This window comes from Rosa chinensis, chromosome 5 (assembly GCF_002994745.2).
Source record: "Rosa chinensis cultivar Old Blush chromosome 5, RchiOBHm-V2, whole genome shotgun sequence".
Taxonomy (NCBI): Eukaryota; Viridiplantae; Streptophyta; class Magnoliopsida; order Rosales; family Rosaceae; genus Rosa; species Rosa chinensis.
In genome coordinates, this window is record NC_037092.1 from 58,711,446 (window position 1) to 58,728,087 (window position 16,642).

Consider the following 16,642-nt stretch of genomic DNA (forward strand, 5'->3'; position numbering starts at 1 on the left):
TGTTAAACTGCTATTATGATAACAAATTGGTGTGTTTAGATATTGTTAAACCTTCATATTTATACATTTAATGCTTAACGAAATATAGGTCCAATAGCACTAGTATTAATTTTAACATCGTTACTCATTCTAGAAATGATGTGTTATATTCTCTTACACATCGGTGTTTTTTAAGTTTGCCTGCTGTTTATAAGCTTTATGGGTACTTGCCATATATCACACTATTTAAGATTGAATTTACATTCTTTTGTATTACACGACCGATGTTCATTATTCTATTAAACATCGTTTCCTTTTATGAAGTGATGTCCATTTTTCTATTAAACATCAGTTTTTGAGGTTGGCGCCGATGTTCATACTTATACTAGACATCGTTTTTCATTTAATAAATCGATGTCCATTGATTTGTTTTACATCGTTTCTTGCTTAATAACTCAATGTCCATTGGGTTGTTTTACATCGTTTCTTACTTAATAAGTCGATATTCATTGGGTTGTGTTACATCGTTTCTTACTTAATATTTTGTTATCCACTGGCTAATGGGACATCAATTTTTTCTTTTAGAACTGATGTATTAGTTCTTATATGACTTCATTTTTATAGTTATAAACTGATTTGTAACTATTGCTAGGAAATCTAATGAGAATACATATCGTAAGTAAATAAATTTTAATTAATATCGATGCTCAAAGTACATAACAACATCCATAGTATTTCTATGTATAACGTGTCGAAATAAAACAAAAATTTAAGTCTAAATGGTACATAATACTAGAAACATAAACGAAAGCAAGCCTTGTCATACTTATATCCCATTTGTTCTTCTGTTTTCACCTGCAAATAAAATGAAATGAACAATTAGCTATAACAAGAAAAACCGAAGGAAAGAAAGGAAAGGAAAAGGGAAAGACAAAAAGACATTGAGCTTACAAGACATTCCTATCCTAGCATCCATAACACAATCTGTTGGTTAACTTAACTATACCTTTCTGGGATATTTAAGTCCTTAATTATGATTAATCGAGTCAAAGGTCAACAATGCTGAACAAGTTACTATAAAAAAAACTAGGCACAGACAGATTGCATGAATATATTTGCTGTAATATAGACAGAGACTGGCACCATTGAATCCAAAGACATAAATTTGTGATCAAAGATGAATATTCATGGTGAGATGCAGGGCAACTGTATTGACCCTAACAAAATTAAAAGCAAGTACTGATTTGACCATGGTCACTACACCAAAAGATAAAAATACAGTTACTCCTTACACAATGGCAACATTAAAACACATGATGCAATCACTCCACACCAAATACCCCAGCTGAGGGAACCACATTCACCATAGTAGCGGACACTTCTATCCAATCTCAACACCACTAGAAAATGAAGGAAAATGTTACCAATACCCTCAACTGCCTCTTTCTTTCAAGTGGCCAAAGTCAAACAGAAGGGCTTTGCTGTTGACCTCACAAGTATAACTCTCCTGTGAGCAACAGCCCCAAGCAAAAACTTGTACCTTAGGAGGCACTTTAGCCTACCATATGGTAAAAAAGGAACTCAAAAAAGTGCACTCAATAAAAGGAGGGCTAAAGGACAGAGAGTTCATTTTAAGATCACTCAACTTTGTACAGTAATTAAAGTTCCACATTGAAAGCGAAGAGCTGACCAGCATACTAGCTATAGAAGTATTTATTCAATAGGCACAAGAAACTAGATATGATGAATACAATTTGGGAGCTTTAACTATTTTTGAACTAACAATGCAAGTAAAATCATATTATCAAACGCTAACCATATATGAACTTTGTGACATGTACAAGAAAGCTCAGTTTATCTCTCGGCTTGCACGGGTATCAACATACACTAACATTCAGATCAGGATCGAAGCCATTTCCTAAATTCTTTTGCCCAATTTGACAACGTAGATAATGGTACAACAATGAGAAATGGCCCATGGATCTGTTGAGCAAAATTCTAGTAGTGTTTGTGCTACTCATTCTTTCATACTGGAATTATCAAGGACATAAGGTGATCTTGTAGAATGAAAAGTACAGCTGCTACAGGTGAAGAAGAAACTTCATATATGGATTATAGATTGAACATCGATCTAGAAATGGTTATTTGAGATCTGATTTGTAAAGTAAAACTGTGCAGCAGAAATGCTAATGCACAAAGCCAAATTTGTCGTGGTATAAATCTTTCATACGAACTCCAAATGGAGACAAGCTGGTTTCATATGAATGGGAATGCCTAATTTTAAAGTACTGGTTTCTTCAATCAAGATTGTACATAAAAAGATACTAAAAGAAACAGAAAGAACATGACAGTGATACTGTTTTTAGAAATTCCTGCAACAGACCTGTAACTTTGAAAAATCATAACTAATGATAGAAAAATCTTTTTTAGGAGATTCCAAGTCTCAAATACTCTTTAACAAGTCCACTACAAATTCTCAGAAGAAAATAACTTCAATTTATTAACAGAAAATTACAGTTTTACAGAAAAAGATCGCTGGGTCTGGAAACTGTATGTAGTTTATGAAATAATTTATACACGTGATAGTCCAATTTGATAAGTACATCCAAACTCATATATAGTTTTGAAGAAAAGTGAGAACCAAAAGACAAACTATCAAAGATAATGTATTAGTTCAGTTTGTCAAAACTCAAGCTATTTGGAAATATAAAATTGAAACAGAGTATGAGTTAATAACATCACAGAAATAAAAGATTATTCCAATTGGTTTCTATAAGAACAGAGCTTAATCAAACAGAGGCTAAAAGATATCCAGACGTGTATTTGAATATGAAGAGCTGCAAATCAATAAAAAGTAATCAAAGAATTGAGATTGAAATTCATAAGGCATACCCTTTTTAACAAGCAAATCAGAGGAGATCGAAAGGGTGAGAATTCCAGAAAAACGATAAGATCAAGCATAAAGAGACCGAGGAGAAAGAAAAGATTGAAGAAGGGAAAAACTCGGTTTGATTTACAGTGTAACAATAATCTTGAATGTTATTAGTCGTGAAATTGGATGAGAAGAGAGTTGTTGCAATGAAACAATAGAAGTGTTGGTAATCAAACAAATGGGTTTTAGGATAGCATTTACCCGCTTATTGGCAAAAACAAGGAGAACTGCACCTTTCAATTCCAATTTCCAACTAAAATAAAACATAAGAAACAAGTTAAAAGCTCCGTAGCAATGGAGAAGGGAAAAACACAGACTAAAACTATGAATTAACAGCAAAAAGAGGGCAAAGGAATACCTGCTATTAACCAATAAGGCTTTGAACTTCATTGCAGGCCCAAAAAGCTCAATGAAGAATGTTATCTTATGTAGAAGAACACAAATCAAAGCTTCAGCTAATACGACCTGAGAGAGAATAATCTTCTCCTGACCATTCATAGTCCAAATATTTAACTAACAAACAACCATCACCTCCAAGCATACATTTCAATTCAATTAACTCAAAAACAACTCACAGACTCACCAAACATCACCGGGATAATCGGAGGTTCTACATGGTGGAGCATGGAAAAAGACATTAGGAAACTTATGTCCCATTAAAACCCAGAGTTTTTCTTCCTCTTTTTAGTCATAAAGTTCTGTACTTGTTATGGCTGTGAGTTCATATATATATATATATATATATATATATATAATAGCCAACAACTATTCCTCCATGAGAAATTATCTCTTCACTGAAAACCTAAACCCAACAGCTGGCTTGCACATTAGAATCGGGCAGTCCAAGACATGTGTTAATTCTCCCAATGACATTAAAAGTGCAATACATTAAGCTTTCCAGTAGCAATTTTTGCCATAATGGCATCAACATGCGACTTTCATATAAGCAATTATCATGGATAAATTTACTATAATGGGACTCAGAAAGCATCACATTCATTCAACAAAATGTCACATATAGCAAGAGAAATATAAGCACTAGTAGTCCTACCATGAGAAGGCGCATCTCATCAAGAAGTGTGTGGCCTCTTTACTCTGCTTGCCTTGCCGCCATCTCAACAGAAATCACAATGTCACCCAACACAACCTGCATATTAATACCAATACCCGTCACACATTCATCTCCAAAAAAATACATCTTTACACCTTTACTTACTAACCATCTTAAAAAATAAAGACAAAAATACAACTTCCTACATTTGGAATCTTAAGACCAGGAACATGCTTGGACTTGGAAACAACACCAATAGCACGGTCCTCGTCTCTCCATTCCTTGTTACTTTTTCTCATACACTCATCATTGCACAGAATCACCGAAAACTTTGCGCTTCGCTTTCAAAACCACCACTAAAATCTTTCAATCCACCAAACGCTAGGTTCAATGCAGTTCGAACATTTAGACTAAGCAATTCGGCAATCCTCTACAAATTTCATAATGCAATTTTGTTGAGTCAGTATAGGACTAACATTACTTGAGATTGCACAAAAAAGTTAGTTACCGAAATTTCTTGAACCCAAATGGTGAGACACAAACCCAAATCCTCTGCTTCTCCCAGTAGTCTTGTCATGTATAACCTGTAAATTCCATTAAAATGTTTCCATTAATCCCAAGAAACAATGAACCCACAATTTATCTTCAATCAATTCACAAAAAATGCGAAATTTGGAACGAAAAGTAAAACCATACCTCGACCATCTCAACATTCCCAGCACCTTCGAAGAGCTCAACTAGCTGAGCACTGTCAATAGTGAAGGGAAGGTTTCCGACAAAGAGATTTAGGTCGGTCAAGAAATAGAGTAGTACCTGGAAACTGGAATCAAAGGCTCCATGGACGGAGTTCTTAGGAATCATCCTAAGCTTCCGTTTGAGAGGATTTGACGGCGGCGGCACTTAGCCCCCGGAAAAAGCTTCAAATCCATAGCCGTATAGTTAGATCTGAAGGCGGAGGCGCTTTTCTCCTTGGAGGCTTGCCGGAGCTAGGTTTTGGCGACTGGGGAGGCTCCATTGTCTCCCGTAAGAAATTGTCGTGCGGCTGCATAGACTTCATCTTCGTCAATTCCAAAGAGAGACAGAGAGGGTTTTAGAGAGAGAACGAACATGAGGGTATTGGTCGGAGGCGGAGAACGAAGAGGAGGAGGGTATTGGTCGGAGGTGGAGAACGAAGAAGATGATGGTTTTGGTCGGAGGTGGAGAATGAAGAAGAGGAAAGGGAGGTTTGGTCGAATAGTGTTAGGGCTATCTGAAGTCAATCCAAATATGTCTAAGTGTGGGAATGAGCTTTTCATCCCCCGCGCTTCTTACAAATTTTTTAACTTAGCCGCTCAGCGTTTTTCTGAAAATTCAAATGAAAGTTTTGTCACCGGCTAATTTCAAAACCAATGTTAGTTATATGCATACAAATCGGTTTTTGAGGAATCGATGTTAATGACATTGTTTTACATCGAGTGTATTTCTCACCGATTTAATTGTCATGATGTCTATAAGCATAATTCTAGTAGTGTGTGGACAATAGCATGACATGTGACCATTGTGTCGATGCATCAATCGGCACCATAAAATATCTAAATGGTCCGCAAGTTGGTTGAATAGGTCCACAAATATCACCTTGAATTCTTTGTAAGAATGGAATATTTTCTTTAGTGTCCTTTGCATAGGATGGTCTCGATCCTAATTTTGCTAAAGAGCAGGCTTTGCAAAACAAAAGATGGGCTTTAGAAGCAACCATGGAAGTATCTGGTTGATCCACGAAGTCACAATTGACTTTAGAAGTAAAAAAAGGAACCAATGAGGTATTGGTGGCGTCAATACCACTTTTGGGCCTCAGGGGGTAGGCAGCGCCAGCCCTACCTTGGATCGAATTTTGGTTCTGACTTCTTTTCGTTTTGAAAAATGGATGTCCGTGTGAAGTCTTTAATATACGGATCATCATATCACGACCTGGGTGTCCCAAACAGTCATGCCAAAGCCTATATGTGTCAGAATCCCATAAGTCATCTCTCATGACATGGTTGGATTCAATAATTCAAATAGTGGTTGCATACAACCCACTAGATCGACACATAAGTTTCTCTAATACTCGTTTATGTCCGTAGTCATTAGAGGTGATGCAAAGGAACTCTTTTCCATTATCAAAATGTGTTTCCACATGAAAACCATTGGCTCTTATATCTTTAAAACTCAATAAGGTCCTTCTAGCCCTAGGAGCATATAGAGCTTCGGTGACATTAATACTTGTGCCATTTGGCAACATAAATTGAGCTAGTCCTCGACCATGAATCAATTGTGATGGTCCAGCCATCGTAGTCTCAGAAGATCGACTAGGCATCATCCATAGAAATAGTTGCCTATGTCGCAATATAGTATGTGTGTGCCACTATCAACAAGGCATTCCAACTTTCCAGGAAACATACTGAAAAATAATAAAGCTCGAAATTAAAACATGTCCATGACATCGAAAAATAATACGATACTTTATTAATAAAGATAGCCAATGATTACATCAAAGGTCCCAAAAAGTCTAATCCAAAATAAAATCAAACTAAGACACATTGTAGTCACTCTATCCGTTTGGTAACCCCAATCAAATATGACCAGGAAAGTAGAGAGAGATGTTGGTGGAGCGAGGCTCTCTTAAGTACCATTAATCTAAATGACTTTACTAGACATCATATTTCATTGGGTGCACCACATAAGAAAGAGTTTAATACAATTGTCATTTATTGACTAAGGCATATTGCCATTACAAAAATTCTTGGAAAATAAAAGGACTAATCTAATCAAAGTCTGCGGCATCCTTGTGCACTTCATCGTCAGCTTTGAAGTCCTCTATGGTGAGATGGATGTCTCCACCATTTTCTTCTTCTTCTGCAAGATACACTTCTTGCTCCCTCAGGTCCCTGCATGCCCTGTATCTTGAACATAGTTGCTTGCTTGCCTTGTATTGCTTGAAGCAATGCTCACTTGATCCACATTGATGACACATGTCATTGTGGTTGCCTCCCTTTAACTGAGGTGCACGTTGTGGGCGTTCCCTAGGAGGGTTGGTGCCACCACCACGACCCATGGCGCCTCCACCACGAGCCATGGCGCCACCACCACGACCAGGGATACCACGACCTCCTCTCCCACATGTGGTATTGCCACCACGTGTATCCGCACCAAACCTGCAGTTTCTTTCCTTGTTAGGGCAGTTATATGGACCCATACGTCCCTTATATCCGTTATTCTTAGGGTTCCGCTCCTTGCACCCTCTTTTGGGTGCATTATAATTCGCCTCATGAACGCTTTTAATTCCAATGGGCCTTGAATTATAATTCCTCATGAGTATGTTATCATGTTTCTCAGCTACAGATATGAGATTGATAAGCTAATGAAACCTCGTGATCCGTCCAGCATTGACTTCAGTGCGATATTGCTTTGATACCACAATGGATGAAACAGGGAAGGTGGAGAGATTTTTCTCAATTAGCTCTTGCTCTGTGACAGGTTGTCCACAAAACCTCAACATGGACTGTACGCGAAGAGCTTCTGAATTATATTCAGCAACATACTTGAAATCAGCAAAGCGCAGATTGTTCCATTAAACCTTCAAGTCAGGGAGGAGGGAATCTTGGACATTGCCAAAGCGTTCTTCTAGCGCTACCCATAACTCTCTTGGATCCTTGATCGACGTATACTCCAATCTGAGTGCCTTGTCCGTATGGAGTAGCATCAAGAAAACTGCTTGAGCATGCTTTGTAGGTATTCGCACGAACACACGATCCGGGTTAGGTGCCTGGATTATGGGTAATATTCCCTTTGAAGTGAGGTGGTTCTCAACATCGGTTATCCAACTGTGGTAATCCAAGCCTGTTGAGTCAAGCATGGGAAAGTCGAGTTTAGGTTCATTCAACATCCTGAAAATAAGAAGAGAAGATATATTAGTTTCGGAGCTAAACTTCCATGAAAACTAAAATAATAAGATTTCCAAGTTATGCTACCAAGAAAACAATTTCCAAGAATCTCTTTTGGATTAGACCAAACAATAATGTTTTAATATGGTCACAATTTGATGCTGACGGACGCTCATAGTCCGAGCATTATGAACACTCTTAGTTAGTTAAGCGTGAATCCCCACAATTTCGCTTTATTAAATAATCGAACCCATGTTCGTATATTGAAAATCCTACAGAAAATAAAGGAATTTAAAAGACAAGAAAGTAGGAACTTTAATCTTTAAAACTTACTTGATGAAATTCGGAGCAGATTTGCTTCTGAACAGCTCCCACTTCGAATGGCGTAAAGATCTCAAAAAGACTCCAATAGGGCTGAAATTTGGAGGTCAGATAGAAGAGGCAGAGATGAACAACTTTGATGAGGGAAGGATTTTGATCTGACGTCCCGATCAAGACATGTCGGGGCGTGAAAACAGGCTGATCTGCACAGGAACGAGCGTGCTGCTATGTTGCAGGGGCAGCAGGCATGCAACGATGCTGCAGGGGCAGCAGGCATTCAACGATGCTGCAGGGGCAGTAGGAGGCACCCGGGTGCTCAAGGGTTGCAAGAGCAACGCACGGTATGGCTAGCAAGGGTTAAGAGCTTGCGACAGTTTTTGGTTAAAGAAATTTCGGGTGTTAGAGTTTTTTTTTTTTTCCTGGCTAGGGCTTGGGTTAGAGTATCGTGCTGATAACGTGTTTTAGAGAATTGGATAATTGTACTGTATTCATCTCACCATGAGGTTTATATAGGGTTACATCATGTATACAAAAGGCAATACATAATAGCTATACTAATCAATCGATCGCACATTACAAGTATGTCAATCGCATACATTAAGCAATAACTATTGCATGAATAGTTATTATCATTTACAACAAAAAAGACGAAGGAAAATATCTGAAAATGATGCTAACTGAATTGAACTAGTACACAGAAGGGTTTATAACTTTATATAGTGGCAGAATAAGAGCACCTCGGCTTGACACGCGTTAAGACAGCTGTGGAGCACTAATGATTAGCAATTAACAGATGCTAATTATCCTAATTGCTTATTACAAAATCAACAGAAATTAACCAAGGATTGCAACCATAATACAATCCTAACAGAAGATGCCAATGTGCCATTTATTAATGTAGTGGACCGCTTTCAGTTTGTGCGGGGGTGGAGGCCTGAAGTTGATGCTCCTGAGGGGTGGAAGTGATCACATGCTCCCCTTGGGAAGAAGTCAATTCTGGCACATCAACAATACTTGGAGCTCTGCTTGGAACATTGAACTCTTTATTATATAGGAATCTTGCTTTTCTAACTGTCCTGTTCCAAACACTTTCATCACTTGCATTGCCTAGGTATGCATCCTCGTGTTGTTGAAACTTCTTCAGCAAGATAGTGAAGGATAATAGAAGGCAAATGGTAGAAGTAGCGCTGGATATTACGTAAAGGCCCATAAAATTCTTGACGCTCAAGCTATCTGGAACATCAGAACTTGCATTATTTGGACAGTCACGATTTGGTGTCAACCAAGTATCTTCAAGTGACTTCAGTTCTCCATCCTCCAATAACTCTAGAATGGCCTTGGTGAAATCCCGGGCAATTGGAGAGCATTTCTGAAATATCTGCAAGGTAATAATTTTATTATTAGTTTCTGTTTTTCCTAGTACGTTTAGACTTGGTATATTCTCTCTTTTAGAAATGCATGAAACCTAAAAAGAAATAAAGAATAGCACAATAGAAAGTAAGAAACAATGTAGTCACTACTCACAAAGCCTAGTCCTCCAAATCTAAAGGTGGGTGTGGTCGCAGTATATCCCTTGCAGTAGTGGTTCATGAATACTTTAGCATATGGGAGTTCAAGAAAGGCAGCAGATATACTTCCGTTTTTAAATGCCTCTGTGTAGTTGAATTCATTGCTTATTGTGATGATGTTCTGTGAATTGAATTGAAGTACTCTCTCCATGTAAGTTACGACAAATGAATCCCCATCCAAGCCAACCTTTGAGTTGGTTCTCTTTAGCATTTCGATGTCTGTTACATTTGGTTTCAATCGTTGGATGGTGAGCATTGACGACAAATTAGCAGTGTAGCTTGAGGTTAGGATTAATACAACAAACAGCCACATTACAACAACTACTCGAGTTAAGTTGTTATGGATTTTCTCTCCTGCAACATAAAACCATTGTGACTATATATTTAGCTGAAGTATGATTTTGTCTATCTATTCTGAAATCACCCTTTTCCTATAAATAGCTTGTACTATTGTTTGAATTAGTACTTACTGTGAGAAAAGAACAAAGAGGTGAAGGCAAACCAAGTTGCGGTGCCAATCTGATTCTTCAATGGACCACTGAATTCTGGATTAGACGGGCGCTCCAGAAACCATATAATCAACATTGTGTAGACTAATACGCCACCACTCGCCGCCCACATTTCCCAGGTAAGAGGTTTTATAAACATCCATGTTAATTGCTCATTTTTTTCTTGAACTATCATTGACAAACCAGACTCAATATAGGGCTGAGTGAATTCCACTTTGTCCAATCGGTCTGCTAGTACGGTGAAATCTCCAACACCAGCATCAAAAGTCTTCCATTGATATTTTGATGAGCAAGAAAAGCATACAGTTTTATCAAAGACCAACCAAATGCAAGAAATAACAAAACAAGTCTAAAATATAAGTTAGACTAGTATATATCATTGATTTAGTCAAAATGAAAGTGGGTAGTCTTTGTGAATTAGACGATATGATTTCTAAATTTCAGAATTATTGCTGTTAATACTTGTGTTATAAGAATTAGAGCACATGCCTGCTGTTAAGCAAGAGGACCTGAATCCTACATGGGAGCACATGGACTTGAAAAAAGAAGAAGATGGAAATGATCGAATGTTTTACCTTGTTATGAACTTGTTCTACCATATCATCATAGGAGGCATTAACGGCATGGGGCTCATATGGCAGAGGATAGCCCAAGCGACTTATCACCTTGTTAAAAATTTGAATGCAGAAACCGTCATAGTGCAGTGTGTTCTTCCTTTCATCAACCTTTACAAATGCACGGAAGGAAGTTCTACCTGGAACCACAATTCTCAAGGGCTTTCTTGCAGTGGGCCCCCCAGCCTTTAGGGGCTCGTTCAGTTAGGTTGCCGGGCCAAACTACCGTACGAACATCATCACTTCTGTTTTTGCTTGTCTCTTTTGAAAGGCTCTGTGAGAACCCAACCTCTGGTCTCCAAAGGTCCAATTCTTTGTGTCTGTTCCCTTCCACAATATTTATGATCCTGAATATTGGAGTGTACAATACTTCACCTCTTTTGAAGTGCATTTTGCCACTTAAACACGTATAATTGTTCAATACTGTATTTAACAACACCTGAAGGTTAGTACTGTTAGTAGTGTTCCTTATGGCCTGTGATACGATCATAATAAGATCGTATGCTCGAAGAGCATAAATTCCTGGCTTGGAATTATCTTCTTCTGGAAATCTTGTTTGGAATACCTCTACAAACTTAGCATAGGAACTAGTATTATTGGCATAGTAGGACTTGATTCCCAAAGTACCTACCATATCATGATTGACTTGAGAGTCGAGCAAACTTGTAATACTCTCTGTGATTATCCAAGCTGAGTCTCTTCCTACAAGTCCCATCTTTTTTGCCACCCTGAATAGATTAGTGACTGCTGGGAAAGACAACTGGAGAACAATGAACACCCGAGATTGAAAGGTGGGAAGCTTCAAGATCTCTTCTAGTTCACCCCAACTAGGATTAGACAAGGAAGAAACCCGTGGGAGAACCAAATGATGCTCAATCTTTGAGCCAACGTTTTGGAGAGCCTCAGATAAAACAGCTAGCATCCCAGCATCACCACCATAACCGTCATCCTGGTATATAACAATAACCCTTTTCCAAGTGTACAAAGACACTACATCTGTGATGCATTTCATCTGAGCAGCACGATCGCTTGCCACTCGTATCAAAAATGGCCAGTCATGTTGTATTAGAGGTGGGTTTATAGTAGGTGCTGCAAATGAAATCACCGGAACTTGAGCTCGGTTCCCCACATCAGCTACTAGAGCTGCTTCCTGCCAAGTCTCCATGCCAATTATCAGTTTTACCTTCTTATCGTTTATCAACTCTTTCGCAAAATTAAACGAATTCCATTAGTACTATGTATGAACTATTTACATTGGCATGACTTATTTCTATATTATGATGTATTTATTTACCAGCAGATGCAGCTTTTAAGGGATCTCTGTCAGAATGTCGAAAATGAAGGATAAGGCTATGAGTCTTTGAAAGGCTGCTGAAGCTGTCCGCTGCAATATCCATAGCAGTTTTCTGTTCTTTACCCATACGAGTATGCATATTAACGATTGCTCCAACATTGATGATAATTTTCTCATTTTCAGCTTCAGCAACATCTGAGAGAGTGATCAAGGTGATGATGATGAGCAGAGGAAGCAGGAGCCAAAGTCCTTGGATTTTGTTAGAGGAATTGATACAAGGAATAGCCATTGGTTTTTTTTTTTTCCCAGCACAGCTTCATATTACAGAACCTGTATAGCTCATTAGCTCAACTTGTGTGTATGTGTGTGTATAATATATGGTTACTGGCGAAATTGTAGAGAAACTTATTAAGTAATCATTGTGGAATTTATAATCTTTGACTATCGAATTAAGAAGTTGATTAAGAGAATTGTAAAAACTCCAAATGGTATCTTCTAAAAGGAATTTTTTTAGTGCCTACCAATTTTTTTGGGATTTTGTTAATTTACCCCATTTCTAGGGATTTTTTTCTCACTTACACTGTTAAGTTTTTTTAATTCTCTCTTACCCAAAACACTCTAAAGGGGTCTTCCCTAATACCCCATTAAGTTTTTTTTTTTGTTTTTCATTTTTTTTAAATATCATTTTACCCTCACCTCTTTGTTACTTAAAGAGAGAGAGAGAGAGAGAAACCATATAAGACTTCGCCGGAATCCGGTCACCGGCCGCCTAAATCTGACCACCGGTTGCCACCCACCAAACTTTGCTAAAAACCTCTATTGCCCCCAATAGACGTCTATTGTCGCCCAATAGAGGGGCAATAGACAATTGAGGTCTATTGCCCCATAATAGACATCTATTGCCCCCCAATAGACTTTTCGATTATCGAAATGGGAACTAATTTTTCTAAAATTACACAACTAAAACTTTGATTAAAGAAAAAAAATATTAATTAATCAGTGTGACTCTTGCTCTGTATTTAATTAATCAGTGTGGAACTGTATCGTTGCGACGTATTGAAAGTTCATGGTATATTCATTTGCTGCACTTTAATTTGTTCTCACTTTCAACACTAGATTGACCTATTGACTGACTTGATGAGTATAAAAGTCTTGCTCTGTATTTAATTTTGTTGAGAATGCAACCTTGGACTTTAGAGTGCTTAAAAAATCTCAAACTCGATCGAAGTTAATTAGTCTAGCCTTGCTAATTCTCTAAATTAGCCTCCAAATTCAGATTCCCATCAAATTTTAGTTGCTTGATGCTCACGTTATCCTGTAGTTCAGAGGAAACTATCAAGAAAGTTCTCATGCAGTCAATTCTACTTCTAGCAAGAATTGAAATGTAGATCATGGCGTTTGCCTTTGACTTGAGTTTTGAAACATTTCTCATTTTCATTTTTCTTTTCGGCCTTTCCTCTATGAGATCTTCTATTCATACCTTTAAATTTGGCATTTGGATCTCCCCACTTAAGTGCATCTCAAATTGAATACTTATTTCAAAATAAAATTAAAATTTAACTAATTTTAGGCTAAATTAGATCTCCAGCATATTAGCTAAACAAAAACTAAACATGACTATAATTTAGCTAAAACTCTAGCTATATTTAGCTAGAGAGGAGAGAAAATTAGATCTCCAGCATATTAGCTAAACAAAAACTAAACATGACTATAATTTAGCTAAAAATCTAGCTATATTTAGCTAGAGAGGAGAGAGAATTTAACTAAACTTAAATTTTAACTTGGGATTCAGTTATTATGCTAGAAGTATAACTCAAAAACTAACTACTTATATTTTAGTTTTAGCTATGAATAGACTTCAAACTTACTTTTAAAGATAACTAATTCGCTATCTACACCTTTTTAATTTTTCCACAATGCCTATCGTCCAATAAAATCAATAAAACCCTTCTATTCATACCTCCAAAAATCAGTAGTTGGACTTCCTTCAATTTTTAAACAATTCACAATACTATATCACCTTGAGACAATTAAGCTAGACAAGAAAAGTAAAACCTCCAGTTGATAGTCAACTCTCTCTGTGATGCCTCTCTCTCTCTCTCTGTCATTTGTAATTTTATAGAGGCTGCTTATGGCCTTGCTTGTAAAAACTATTTCCAGAAAATTTTCGCCGTTTTATAATCTCATGGAGGTTAGATAGTTTATGCTTCTTCTCTACTGAATCAATGAATACAATGACTCCTCCACCCCTTACACACACCACACCAACACCCCCCCCCCCCCCCCCCCCGGTCTTGAGTTTTGAAACATTTCTCATTTTCATTTTTCTTTTCGGCCTTTCCTCTATGAGATCTTCTATTCATACCTTTAAATTTGACATTTGGATCTCCCCACTTAAGTGCATCTCAAATTGAATACTTATTTCAAAATAAAATTAAAATTTAACTAATTTTAGGCTAAATTAGATCTCCAGCATATTAGCTAAACAAAACTAAACATGACTATAATTTAGCTAAAACTCTAGCTATATTTAGCTAGAGAGGAGAGAAAATTAGATCTCCAGCATATTAGCTAAACAAAAACTAAACATGACTATAATTTAGCTAAAAATCTAGCTATATTTAGCTAGAGAGGAGAGAGAATTTAACTAAACTTAAATTTTAACTTGGGATTTAGTTATTATGCTAGAAGTATAACTCAAAAACTAACTACTTATATTTTAGTTTTAGCTATGAATAGACTTCAAACTTACTTTTAAAGATAACTAATTCGCTATCTACACCTTTTTAATTTTTCCATAATGCCTATCGTCTAATAAAATCAATAAAAGCCTTCTATTCATACCTCCAAAAATCAGTAGTTGGACTTCCTTCAATTTTTAAACAATTCACAATACTATATCACCTTGAGACAATTAAGCTAGACAAGAAAAGTAAAACCTCCAGTTGATAGTCAACTCTCTCTGTCATTTGTAATTTTATAGAGGCTGCTTATGGCCTTACTTGTAAAAACTATTTCCAGAAAATTTTCGCCGTTTTATAATCTCATGAAGGTTAGATAGTTTATGCTTCTTCTCTACTGAATCAATGAATACAATGACTCCTCCACCCCTTACACACACCACACCAACACCCCCCCCCCCCCCCCCCCCCCCCCCAGTCTTGTCATATATACTATGTATATAGTAGGACAAAAATTAATTAATCAGTGTGGAATTTCCTATCCTTGAAACTGCATCGTTGTGACATATTGAAAGTTCGTCGTTTTTTCATTTGCTGCACTTTGATTTGTTCTCACTTTCAACACTAAATTGACATATTGATAGACTTGATGAGTAGAAATGTCTTGCTCTGCAATTAATTTTGCTGAGAATGCAACCTTAGACTTTAGAGTGCACCTAAAAAATCTCAAACTCAATCGAGGTTAATTAGTCTAGCCTTACCAATTGTCCAAATTAACCTCCAAATCCAGATTCTTATCAAATTTTAGTTGCTTGATGCTAACGTCATCCCGTAGTTAAGAAGAAACTATTAGGAAAGTTCTCATGCAGTTAGTTCTACTTCTAGCATGAATTGAAATGTAGATCAGGGTGTTTGCCTTTGACTTTCGACTTTTGAAACATTTCTCGTTTTCATTTTTCTTTTGGGCCTTTTTTTTATGAGAGCTGCTATTAATATCTCTAAATTTGGCACTTGAACCTCCCCACTTAAGAGCATCTCAAACTGAATACTTATTTCAAAATCAAATTAAAATTTAACTAACTTTAGGCTAAATTAGATCTCCAACAAATTAGCTAAACAAAAACTACATATAACGATAATTTAGCTAAAAATATAGCCATATTTAGCTAGAGAGGACATAGAATTTAATTAAAACTTAAATTTAACTTGGGATTTAGCTATTTTGCTGAAAGCATAACTCAAAAACTAACTAGTTATACATATTTCAGTTTTTTAGCTATGAAGATAGCTATTATTGTTGGAGATGCTCAATAGACCTCAAACTTACTTTTATAAATAACTAATTTGCTATCTACGCCTCTCTAATTTTCCCACAATGTCCATCATCCAATAAAATCGATAAAAGCCACTTTTTTTTTAGGTTCTATTCATACCTCCAAACGTCAGTAGTTGGACCTCCAATTTTTGAAGATTTCACAATCCTATTTTACCTTGATACAATTAAGCTAAACAAGAAAAGTAAAACCTCTAGTTGGTAGTCGACTCTCTCTCTCTCTCTCTCTCCCCCTCCTATTGTCATTTGTAATTTTATAGAGGTTATACGTTTACGGCCTTGTATGTAAAAACTATTTCCAGAAAATTTTGACCGTTTTATCTCATGATGTTAGATAGTTTATGTTTCTTCTCTACTGAATCAATGAATACAATGACTCTTCACCAACCACCTCCCCCCGGCGCGCGCTCTCGCCTTGTCGTATATATTATGTATACTGTGTGACAACAATTAATTAA

General features: G+C 36.9%; 1 protein-coding gene across 4 annotated transcripts; it reads right to left on the reverse strand.

The window, feature by feature from the left end:
- Positions 1-8,814: 8,814 nt before the first annotated feature.
- On the reverse strand, positions 8,815-12,504 carry LOC112163745 (glutamate receptor 2.9). Of its 4 annotated transcripts, XM_040507311.1 has the most exons (5): positions 12,171-12,504; positions 10,838-12,026; positions 10,224-10,530; positions 9,710-10,107; positions 8,815-9,563 (listed from the first exon to the last, which is right to left on the reverse strand). In XM_040507311.1, the coding sequence occupies exons 2-5, from the start codon at positions 10,859-10,861 to the stop codon at positions 9,078-9,080; spliced, it is 1,215 nt and encodes a 404-aa protein (XP_040363245.1). In that variant the 5' UTR covers positions 10,862-12,026; positions 12,171-12,504; the 3' UTR covers positions 8,815-9,077. The 4 variants fall into 4 exon arrangements, 2 of the variants coding, with proteins under 2 accessions (XP_040363245.1, XP_040363244.1); XR_005800775.1 differs by having other exon boundaries at positions 9,710-10,129; positions 10,838-12,504; XM_040507310.1 differs by having other exon boundaries at positions 10,838-12,504.
- Between the last annotated feature and the right edge of the window lie 4,138 nt (positions 12,505-16,642).

Bases quoted from the DNA above. Each gene is read 5' to 3' on its own strand.
- LOC112163745 (XM_040507311.1), bottom strand. From the start codon at position 10,861: ATGGTAGAACAAGTTCATAACAAG. The intron at 10,531-10,837 runs GTAAAACATTCG...TATCAATGGAAG, and splicing joins TAGAACAAGTTCATAACAAG to ACTTTTGATGCTGGTGTTGG. The intron at 9,564-9,709 runs GTGAGTAGTGAC...ATTACCTTGCAG, and splicing joins GATTTGGAGGACTAGGCTTT to ATATTTCAGAAATGCTCTCC.